At 48.0% G+C, this 12,039-nt stretch overlaps 1 protein-coding gene across 1 annotated transcript in view; it reads right to left on the reverse strand.

Moving 5' to 3' along the window:
* ADCY2 (adenylate cyclase 2) overlaps positions 1 to 12,039 on the reverse strand; it is a 400,165-nt gene that overhangs the window by 27,319 nt on the left and 360,807 nt on the right. Inside the window, exons 19-20 of the mRNA XM_088023724.1 lie at positions 8,458 to 8,542; positions 3,724 to 3,882 (exon numbers count right to left, since the gene is read on the reverse strand). Coding sequence (XP_087879850.1) covers positions 3,724 to 3,882; positions 8,458 to 8,542 — 244 coding nt within the window. The remainder of the gene's footprint in view (positions 1 to 3,723; positions 3,883 to 8,457; positions 8,543 to 12,039) is intronic.

Below are 12,039 nucleotides of genomic sequence, written 5' to 3' on the forward strand. Positions count from 1 at the left end.
AGGTCCCACAGCTCAGAAGTGCCAGGGCTGGGCCGGACCTGTGCTCTCAGCCGTGAAGAAGGGCCTGCAGGTAGAGGAAGGCTGGCCTGGGTAGCTGGTGGGGTAGACACCCCTTCCCTCGGAGCAGCCTTGCGCTGGGGGGCAGGGTTCTCTCCCGGCCCCCCTAGTGGCGGCGCTCTGCCAGGCCTGGTCTGGAATCTGGCGGAAAAGATCCCTCTCCAGGGACTGCACGATTCCACAACAGTGGGGCCTCTCCTTGGGAAGCCTTAGGGAGAGAGAGCACTCACACAGGGGGCATCTACTTGGCCCTGGCAACGGAGGACCTGGGCAGGATCCGTGCCATCGAAGAGCACACACTGCACCATTGTTTAGCAGCAGAAGGCCAAGCAATGGCAGCCTGGCCGGCCCGGGGTTCTGGGGCCACGATCACCCGTCGCTGGGGTGGGGAATGGTCTCTTCTGCCTGGGGACGGTCAGGCAAGGACAGAGAGGTCCGATGGGGACGGGAGAAGGCGGAGAGCCACCCTGTCAGGAAGCCAGAAGGATGAGGCAGGAGTTTGCTATGGTTTATGCACTCAGATGAGTCTCCTTGTAGCGACCTTGTTAGTTTTGGGGGAAAAAAAATCCAAAAAACATAATCGTTCCTTACTGAGACTCACGGTGGGGGCAATTAGGACTGGTAGAAGGGGCGTTAGTGATTCTCTTTCTTGTTCGGCCCTGTGCGCTGAGCTCTGTTTTGCATTCAGGATTTTCCCCAGGAGGCTCATAACCAGCAGAATCTCCTACACCCACCGTCCGTTCGATCTGCAGCAACTGCAAGGCAAAACCTGCCCTGTTCAGCGTGCTGCCTCTGAGCCACTGTGCCGATGGCACGGTGCCCAACGGGGGTCCCTCAAAGCTTTTAATCCCCCAGACTTAGAGTGGCAGCTTGTGTAGCTCCCCCCATATTTAACCTACCCGACAAAACCTCTCAGTAAAGTATGGGAAGTTACAACCAAGGGTAGTTGTGTGTTGTCTGCCTCCATACACGGCACCTTGCAGACCACAACTGTGCAGACAGAAGCGACCAAGTCAAGGACCGTCTCTTTGGTCTGATGTCTCCGATTTAAGAGCCCGTGTGTGTCGCTCCACCCTCCTGAGCAAACTCAGCAGCTAGAAACATCAGCTCTCTGCTTTGTTTCCGTCTTTGGAACCCTGAGTGAAAACCAAAGACCCCTAACGTGGGTCTGTGGCTCCGGAGCCTGGAGCGGCCCGTGGCAGTGAGTTTGAAAGGCTCTGAAACGGGGCACTTTCCCTACAGGGCTGCGGGCGGCCTCGGTCCAGGATCTGGCTCCTGCCGGTAGGGACCAGCCATCCGCGGGAGTCCCCGCGAGCTGGGGATTACTTTGGGGCCTAAGACAGGTTCCAAGTGCACACAGGGATGAAGCGGCCATGGATGAGGCGTTCCCAAGGAACTCACTTTCTTTAGCTGACAAAGACGGAAACAAAGCAGAGAGCCGAGGTCATCAAAATGATTCCTAATTCATCCCTGAAGAGTCTCCCAAATACTTGTGGAGAGAGGGAGCACCCAGAGTCAGGACTCAAGCCCATTGGGCCACACCCCCCCACCCCGGGTGATGAAGGCCCCAGGAGACCCTATGTGTGTCCAAGTCTTAAAATGGCAGCCCTAGTGAGGCTTGAAGAGAAAGGTCACCCCTCTCTGGGGAGCCTGTGAGAGCCATGCTAAGGTCTGGCATGCAGTAGGGCCACTCCGGAAGTAGATGAGCCTCACCTGTATGGGTGTGGGACGTGTGTCCTGCTCTGTCAAATGCCCTCCTCGTGCCCACCCCGGGGGATGCTCAGGGCGAGGCGACTTGTCAATGTCCCACACCCTACCCAGTGCAACTGCAAAGTCAGGCCCAATTCTTCTGCTTTTATGAGTGGGGAGGCTGGGCTCGGCCTGAGGAGGTAGCTGGTCAAGTTCATGGGACAGAGTCCAGGTGTGGTCGTAAGGTTCAAGCCCAAGCTATCCACCTCTAGGTTTCTTCCCCTCACCCACCCTGCCGTTCCTTATGAGTTCCAAAGAGGCAACTGTGTTCAGACATTTGCTTAGAAGAAGTCAGACCGATGGGGAAGAGCAGAGAATCCACTGATTCCCCAAGTCCAGCCCAGGGAGAGGTCAGGAGACAGCAGGAGTAGTGGTCTGCCAGGGGGTAGGGCCGATCCCAAGGGCCTTTTCAGGCCTCGAACTAGGCACTCCTCTGGCCACAAGTAACCTCTTGTGGCCAGATTATTCTCACTCTCTCCAGTCCCCCAGCCCGTTTCTAGAACTTTCTTTTCAGTTTTGGAATCCACTTCCTCACGGTGGTGGCCTTTCTGGACTCCCATATTTATGCTGCCAGTGTGCTTGCAGACAAGAGGATGCTGTCCCCTCCAGGCGATGGAGCCACCTCTGTCTTGTTCATCTCTGTGTCCATGCCCAGCACCAGCCTGGCCACGGGGCAGGGGCAACATTAGGCACACGCTGAATTTATGAGCTGAACTGATAACCAGCCAGACAGACATAAAGATGCTCTATGTTGCTACTGAAGGCAGATGGCTCCTTCTTAATAGATGCAGTGATTTCATTATCTGTGACCAGCAGGTAGACAGGCTGCCAAATAACTGACCACCTGTGGGGAACAGCAGGAGAAGAAATAGAAGAGCGAGTGGTCCACAGTCAGTCAGACCTGCTGTGGGACCGTGACTGGCCCACCACACCTGGCACGCTTCCAGGAGGAAGACAGTGATGACGTCCAGCACCTCATTCACCGGCGGGCGCTTTCTACCTAACGTCAACTTTCAATATGGTACAGGAAAACACTGCTCCGAGCCTTCTTACTTGAGACTGCTTTGTACTCTAGCATCATGGAGTTTGGGCTTATCCATTAGCAAGCGGGTTCATGCATCTGCAAGTTTCCAGATCCCTCATCTGCTCCCCATCCCAACTGAAAACCTCCCCAAAACATGGATTGCACCTCATCTCTGAAACCCCCACAGCACCAAACATAAGCCTTTGCACACAGTAGGTGCTCAAACATGAGTTTATCACTGTCAATACATCTGCTGACTCTTGTTAAGTCAAGAACATGAAAGAACTTTCGTGACATCTGATTTCATAAGCACTTTTTGACATGAAAATGACACCCTCATCTTTCCAATTCTAGTTCAATATCCACTTCCTCAGAGGCTCTGAGAAATCGCCATCTCTAGCCATTCAAGTGAGCAGACTCAAGTCTTTGACCTGCTCTCGTGTGGATAATGTCCCAGTTCTGTCTATGTCTTATCTTTGAAATTCTAAGGCCCTTTAAAGGCTCTTGGGGAAGTTGCGAGCCATAGGATGCCTGCTGGAATTGTGCCTCTTGATTTGGTCTCTGTTGCGTGCTGGTAAGGGAGGCGGCCCTCACACCAGAGAGAGGCCACTTTTGTGACTTGTTTGGAACCCCAGGGCCCCCCATCGCACCCTGAGAACTTCACGTGTTGGGGGAGAAACACCAGGAATTATGAATCCACGTATGGAGGTGAGTCTAACTCGCTAGTCTCAGCTGATGTCTCTAATAACCAATCAGCCTCTTCTCAAAAATGGACCAGTTCAGGCCAATAGCGGATTATCTGGAGCACTCAGGTGTCTGAAGGGCCACTGGCCTCCAGGTCACGGCCAGGACCTGCTCGTCCTGCCCCAGCCCACCGCCCCGTGGTGCCCCACCTCGTTTTTCAGGCTCCGGGCCAGGAAATGCTCCGCCACGTGCGCGGGCAGCACGTTCTCCAGCAGCACGCGGTTCAGGTTCTCCATGGTTTCTATCTCCTCCCGCTCTTTTTTGAACTTGTTCTTCCATAAGAAGTCTAACCTACAGTAATATTCATTCTGTTACAAGAGGACACAGAGGTAAAGAAACAATAGGCATCTTGTCCTGCCAGAGAGTGGAGGTTTTAAAGAGAAAACAAAAAGAATGAAACAAAACTAAAAAAGAACCCCCCAAACAGAACGGTCACCCTCCCGACGAAGCCCGCTTCTCCCCCGAAATGTCTCCCAGCCAACCCCTCACCTGCATTTGCAAAAAAAGCAAGTTTGGGAAAGAACCAGCCTTGGGAACAGGGGGCTGGTGATGTCAGTGACATGGAAGGCTTCTTGCAAAGTTATGTTAATAAAAAATGGCTCGAATTATCTTTTGAGAAGGGGCATAATAGAATGTAAACAATGAATAAATGAAAAATAGGAAATGCATTAGCTGAGAGAGTGCAATGTTGGATAATTGGCATTTAAAAAGTAATAGTGTTAATTTGTGGCAGTTAACCTTTACTATTTGAAAATCAATTTTCCCCTACCACAAAATTCTGAAATTAAGTATTCAGTGAAAATTTTGTATTTCTTCATTTAGGATTGCATTGTGCTGAGAGAATGACATTGTATTTACACAATATTTCGTTTGGGTATCATTTAATTAAGATGGTACCTGCTAGTAAAAACGTACGTGTTCAGGCTTTATAATGTAGTAAAATTTAATGTTTTTTTTTTTTTACTGTTATTATTAACGTAGAGATAGAGAGGCCTGCTTCCTGGCAAAGGGTCTCTTTGATTTTGACATCATGTTAGGTCTGCTATGATGCAAATAATTTAATATGGTGAAACAGACCTGAAAGAATCTTCCTGTAACACAAGGGCCTAATGGGGTGCATTCCAGCACAAATAGTAACTTCCCGACCAAAAAAAAAAAAAAATGCAAAGAAGAAATCAATGCTGGGGGTTTGTTTTATTGGTTTGATTAATTATATTAATGCAGTACAAACACACACAGCCTCTTATGCACAGATGGCGATTAAAAAAATCACATTTTGAAACCCGAAAGAATAATGATCATTCATCATTTAGGTTTGATTCAAACCATGTATGATATGCTCAAAAATTATTCCTCCTCCTCTGGGTGTGGAATTTATTTTTACTTCGTATAGAGACTTTTTTTTTTTAAAGACTGCAAAAGAGATATTTTTAATGTTTATTTGTATTAAATTTTTACATTAATGCCAAATCCTCCACCTTCTGCACTTAAGAGAGATCATGCCCTACACTTCCTGAAAAAGCCTCTCACTTGGAGGATAGATTATTTGTTTGGATGAACCAGTGGTGTGGCTGGTTCTAAAGTAGGACAACTTGGCAATCCGTGATGGTGGCATCGAGAAGACACAGATGCACACTCGAGATCAGACAGAGTGACCGGGGGAGGAACCCAGGAGCGGGCAGGGCAGACACCAGGCCCAGTGTAGGGGACTTGCAGGGTTTCCAAGAGCCATACTAAGGGGTGGCTCAGGCCTCCCCGGTGACTGAGACTGCATCACGGGCAGCATTTGGTAAGTCTTTTATGAAACGAATAGAGGCACTTTGGGACCAGCTCCATTGGACTGAAAGCGACAGTTTGGACAGTCTTTATACCTCCCACCTCCCCAGTCAGTACATTCTGCTGGAGGACCCTCTCCTTGAAGGACAAACCCATGAGAAACTCATGGAGAAGCCCCCAACAGAAGACAGATGTTTCTATCCCAAACCAGTTGAATGGACTCAATGGTGTCCCCCAGAAAGACAGTTCCAAGTTCTCATCTCCAGTATCTATGACTGTGACCTCTGGAAGTAGACTCTGCAGGTGTAATTAACTTAAGGATCTCAGGAGATCACACGGCATTGCAGGTGGGCTGTCAGTCCAATGACTGTGTCCTTATATGAGAAAGGAGAGGGGATCTGACACAGGCCCCCAGGGGCAGGCCATATGGAGGATGCAGCAGAGGGTCATGGCAAAGCCACTTCTGCCAAGACTCTGTATGTCCCTCCAACTCAAACAGCAGTCCTGCCTTATGAAACTTTACCCCTGGCTCCTCACCCATCTCCCAGAGTCTGTCTGGGGCCACTCGACAGTTCTCAGGGCCCAGATCTCACACAGAGATTTGCTCTCCATTTGCTCTGGCAAAGACCAGAGAGAACAGGAAGAGCCTGGAAGAGGCACCAGGGCATCTGGGAGCCTCACTACTGTCACACCAGGCACAGCCTCGAGGGCAATTCTTGCTTTGTCTAGTCCTGAAAATAAGCTGAGGAACTGGAGGGGTTTACATCTTTCTACGTGGCCAGAAGAGGTGGTCCGGGGCAGGGGGCAGGCAGCGTGTGATTCCATGCATTCTTGGGTTCTGGAGCCTCGTACACAGGGACCTCAGCCTAACTGAGGCCACCAGACTGCCACCTGCCCGGATGCATATGTTGGAGGAGCCCACCTAGAGTGCGGACCCTCAATGGCAGTTGGTCATTTCAACTTGGGAGAAATACAGGGAATCTTCCTTTCTCAAAAGAGGCCCTTGAACTCAGGCTGGCATTTCTATCGTAGATCGTATTTCAATTCAGAGAGCAGAACCCCAGCTCTTCCAGGAGGTGTGTTATGGTTTTATTAAGGTGTCTTAGATACCCAGAGCAATATTTAGCATGCTAATTTCCTCAGGAAGGAAAAACATCACCATTGTTTCAAAAAAGACAGTCATGGCGCGGTGGGGGGGGGGGGGGGGTCATGAGGACAAATGAAGACAAAAGTAAGTTGCAAAATGTCCGTACCATTGTTTAAAAAAAACTACCTGGGAAATCGGTGACCCTGAGTCCATGCCTATTTATGAAACTTAAAAACCTTCTTTTAAATATCGGACATTTGTGACATAGTTGTATTTTCAGAAGGGTATGCAGAAGCACTATGTCACAAAAACGTGGACATTCTTGTGAGCCCAGAAGACTTGGGACCTTGGTCCTGGCTCATCCTGGCACATCTCCATGTCAGCTTTTAGAGAATGATCATTACCACCATCACCCTTGTGGGGAGCAGCGACTTTTTAGGCCTCTAGGCATGTATACGACCAGAACAAGAGAAGACTCCCTGTAAAACTGGGATCAGAGCTGGGTTAAATTATGCCCAACCATAATCTGGAACGTTATCTCACGTCAGTTAGAGAGTAACGGATCAGGGGTGGGCACTGGAGGCAACAACACGTACGTAGTGGTACTGCGTGATTATCATCTCAGGGACCAAAGAGTGGGGAGAATTCAGTTTGATTTCTAGCTCCTTAAAATATATTGCTGTGAAGCAACCTTGAGTGATCACTCCAGCAGGAGAAAGTGCTGAACCAAACATCCCTGGGATGAAAGGGAGAAACAGGTGACCCCACAGAGGGGGCCACCACGTTTCCCGAGGAGTGATCACGTAGGTGATATTCTGCACAGAAGCCCGTTTCTTTCCCATCTTTCACTTCTAATAGGGTTTCCTGAGAGTGGACATGCCTTTTCTCTGTGAGTGAGAGCAGAAAGCAGGTCAGTAGTGGAGAACGCCAGGTTTCGGGAGAAACAAATGAAACCAGGAAAAAGGAACAGGGCATGGTTTCATGGGTTTACTGAAATGTGCATAGGGTCAAAACTACAAGCTGAAGAATGCAGAACCAAGCACGTGCCAGGGATGGAGGGCGGGTGGGATGGGGAGGAGGCAGGGGTATTCTAGAACTCTGCAGCAGGACAAAAGCTCAGCTCCAGGGAGCCTGGAGCTCCCAGGAAGGCATGAGGGGAAAGGACAGTGTTTTCCAGGCTGCTGGACTAGCAGCCACAGATCTGGCCTCTGCTCTCACTGTGCAATTATTAACTTCCTACTGTTTAACTCTTTAGGGACGTATACATAATTTAATTGGTGTTGCATCGTAGTTGGCTATTTCTATATAAATTGCTTCTTGGTCACTTCATCCATCCAAGAATTCCAAGCAAACTTTGGAGAAGGCAGAGTGCATGGTGTGGAATGAGTCTCTGTTCTCTGGGCAACTGTCCTTGTGTGCAGCTAGAGGAAGAATACTGTCCTTGAAAATCCTGTACCCACGGCCTCTCCTTGGAGACCAGAAGTAGGGCAGGAAACCAAGGAGAGACAGTTCCCTTCACAGCACAAAAGACGATTTTTGAACAGAGGACTGTATTTCTAGGAGTGATTACAAGTGATGGCAAAGGTACTCGTACTCACTTCTAAGAAAAAGAAAGAGGCCATCCATTCTGAAATGCAAGCAAAACCCCAGTGGAGGGAGTATTTTTCCAAAGAGCGTTCAGCTATCGAGAGAACACTCTTGTCGGCTTACAACACCTACCGTGTTATTTTGAGATTTAGCAGGAAATGGACTCACATCTCTACCGTTCACAAAGTTTGCCTCTTGTGGAAGAAATGAGAGACCTTTTCCCTTTTCTCTGTATCTACGCATACACACCCACATTTCTCCTAAGTGATAAAATTATTCTGGCGTGTTTGCATGAAAGCAGCTACACGGCACATCAGCAACGTGCTATCATTGTTATCACCGGGCGGACTCTTTTTTTAGAATTGAAGTAGAGTCCACATACAAAGTATTATTAACACAGCACTTAAAGTTACGTGAAAAAGCGATGTCTTACCTGTCTGCCCAGAACAAGCAGTGTGACGAAGAATATAAAGAGAGACACTGAGCCCATGGTCTTCAGGTCTTTCCAAATGCCTGGTCTATTAGAGAACAAACAGACACACAGACAAAAACAATACAAAACAACATACATACAGGACTTAGAATTTGAATATCAACCACCTTGAGACCCTCCAGTGCATGTCTTTCTACTCCAGCCAAACACACACCTTCCAGATACATCTTCAGGCCCACAAATGCATCAAAACAAACCAAAATAATCCCTACTAGGAGAGTTCAGTAACAGAAGATTCTTCCAAATTAACATATAGACTTCTTACTTTATCTCAAGCTCTAACAAACATAAAAGGAAAGCACAGAGAAATACAAATAGTATTTTCTTTATCCTTCTGAGATCAATATGGATAATTTGACATATGATTTCTTCAACTGTTGAAATGATCACTCTCAGAAAGAGACGGTATTCTAGAAATTAGCAATCATGTGAGGTAAAAAAGTGAAGTAGGGAACTTAATTTCTACCAGCTACTCTCACCTACGAATTATATAGCTTCTCATTAACATTTTTTGGCAGGTAGTTCTCAGGCCCTCTTTCATATGATTTTATAACACAAAGGCGAGACACAGATGGAAACTCTTGGTCTACTGCCCCATTTCCCCTTGGGTCCAGGTAGACCTCAGTCATTGATCCCTGCCCGTGTCCTCATCAAAACCTTGTAGGCAATGGTCACCCCCATTGGCATGTATGGTGGGCACGGGATACCCAGACATTCCTTCCCATCTCACTCTGGGTGTCTCTGTGAGAGTGTTTTCTGGATGAGATTAACATTTGAATCGGTAAATTGAGTAAAGCAGATCACTTCGTAATAGAGGTCAGCCTCATCCCATCAGTTGAAGACTTTAGTTGGAGAAAAGGCTGACCTCCCCCCAAATTAGAGAGAATTCTCTCTTGCCTGACTGCCTCTGAACTCAAACACTGGCTCCTCCTGGCTCTACTGCAGCTTCTGGCCTTCCGTCTCCAACTGGACATGCACGGTTCAGATGTTGGATTTGCCAGCCTCCATAATCATGAGAACCAATTCCTTATGACAAACTTCTTGACTGATATATATTTATATCCTATTTCTCTGGAGAATCCTGACTAATACAGCATGGAAGGAGACATCTCCTGCCATCCCTGGGGAATCCCGTGTAGCTGACAAATGAGGACCTCCCACATAAAAGAGTAAATAAGACTTGAAAAAGAAAATTATGTAATAAGACTCAAAAAAGAAATTATGATTATGTATGGACGTATGTCACATAAGCAGCATAGGTCATGTTTAATTAAATTAAATAAATACCAGGTAATTACTTTCTGCTTGTGAGTTGCACTTGCTTTGAGGTTTTCCTGTTTCTCTACGGAGGGTTCAAAGGGCTCATGACATAAGAGGAGTCCCTGTGGTAGTGAGAGAGCTCAGGTGGGCTTTGGTATAGGATAATCCATGGAGGAACTGAGGTTCCTCTGCTCTCTCGATCTGTGGGACCTGGGTTAACCCCTCCAGACATCACTCTTGGCATCAGCCAAAGGGGGTCACATTGTCCATCTTACAGGCTGTTGTGGTCACTAGGTCAAGTATTAAGCCCAGCACAGGGCCTGACCACGGGAGGCACTTCATAAATAGCACATGTGAGTTTCAGTACTAGATGCAGAGTAACAAGGGAGGGGACAGAGCTAGAGAGGTAGAGAAAAAGGTAAGAAAATGTAGGTTGGTGAATTACCATTAACAGAGTGAAAGATCCAAGTGCACAGGGAACATGGAGGCAGAATGGCCAGCCTCAGTCCTTGATGGGCTTAAGGACTCCAGAAAGGCTGAGCCTGCATTAGGGGCTCTTTCCTCCCTCCTAAACCAGCTGGGCTGCAAGCATGTGAGTTCCCCAGCTATAAGGAGGTCACTGGTTCCTGAGCATGAAGTAAGCTGAGAGCTGCCACTTTCCTGCTTGCCCACAACTGATTCTAAGAAATGAAGCTGTTCCCTTTCGAGCCTGTGACAGCTGTGTCTAATGGCACAGCCAAAGGGACGGAGGGGAGCAGATGTTTATAAACAATGCTGGCTGCAATGAATTTTAAACTTTTTTTTTTTTTTTTTCTGTATTGACTATACTGACAACATATTGCCCAGGCAGTGAAAGTGGTAAGACACAGCCAACATTCTCAGATATGTGGGCGGAGTCTGACATTTTCATCTCGCTCTGTGAACCTTCTGTTCCTTTGTAATTCCAGGGGTCTGAGAAAGCAGCTATGACATTCCCCTTCCACCCCCACCCCTGTCACTCCCAAACTAAGAGTAAAATGTTAACTCCCAGGTCAGGATCTTGTAGCACCTTCATCAGTACAACCAATCAGAACTCAGGTCCTCCTTGCATTCCCAGGTGAGGGACCAGATGTCCCAAAAAATGCAGAGCCAGCCTAGGTCCCCATCACTGGGGAGAGGGGGACGTAGGACCCTCTTTATGCAATTCAGGGCCTGGCTGGGTTTTCAGTTCATCACACAGAAGATACAGACAAGAAATCTTTTTCTGGGACTCCTCACATTAATGTGTTTGAACATTGGCTTAGGGGACGGAAATGCTCTGCTCCACCTGTCTCCCAGATCTGGAGCCTTTGTGAGGATGAGTGGTGGGAGGAGCTGGGGACCTGGAGGGGAAGGACAAGAGAAGATAAGGCAAGTAGTTGCTGGACGGGACCTAACTGCGCCTTGGAAATAACGAGGCACATCCAGCCTCCAGAATAGACTCGTAGGCCAACACACGAATGCCTTTTCTGCTCCTGACCCTCTCTGTCTATTAAGAAGGACTGCCTGTGCTTTCAAGGATTGCATTTTGGTTTCTCAAAAACTTCCTTTATTCATCCAGCCACGAAGAATGGCTGATTCTTGTAGGACACTTTCTCTCCCATGTGGGCCATGCATGGGCGAGTGCCAGATGGCTCCTGAAGTTTGAATGAGAAATCTGTCCATCCACAGATGCATTCCTGGGTTACTTTGCTCCTTGTGTGCACGTGGGAGAGGCCAGAAGGGGAGCAGTGCAGAGGTAGCAGCATCCAGAATAGCTAGAATAAAATCCCAGGATCTAGACTAGTCAATGTGTCCATGATCACATTAGGTTCTTAGGGCTTCTAAAACAATGTACTACAGACTGAGTGGCTCAAAACAATGGACGTTTATTATTTCACAGTTCTAGAAGCCAGATGTCTGATATCAAGGTGCCAGGAGGAAAGTGCTCCTTCTGAAACCTGTGGGGACATCCTTCCTTCCTTCATTATGGCTTCTGGTGGTTGGCCACCAATCCTTGGTGCTCCTTGGCTTCCCACGGCATCATTTCAATCTCTGCCTCCATCATCAAATGGCATTCTCTCAACACAGCCATCTTCTTATAAGGAAACCAGCCATGTTGGGTTAGGGCTCACCCTACTCCAGTAGGACTTCACCTCAACTAAATCCATCGGCAACAACCCTATTCCAAGTAAGGTCACATTGTGAGGTACTGGGGGTTACGACTTCACCATGTCTTCTTTTGGGAGAGACAAGCCAACCTAT

Source organism: Eumetopias jubatus, unplaced genomic scaffold, assembly GCF_037043125.1.
Source record: "Eumetopias jubatus isolate StellerSeaLion01/CBP00866 unplaced genomic scaffold, mEumJub1_p1.0 scaffold_5, whole genome shotgun sequence".
In the NCBI taxonomy this organism is placed as follows: domain Eukaryota; kingdom Metazoa; phylum Chordata; class Mammalia; order Carnivora; family Otariidae; genus Eumetopias; species Eumetopias jubatus.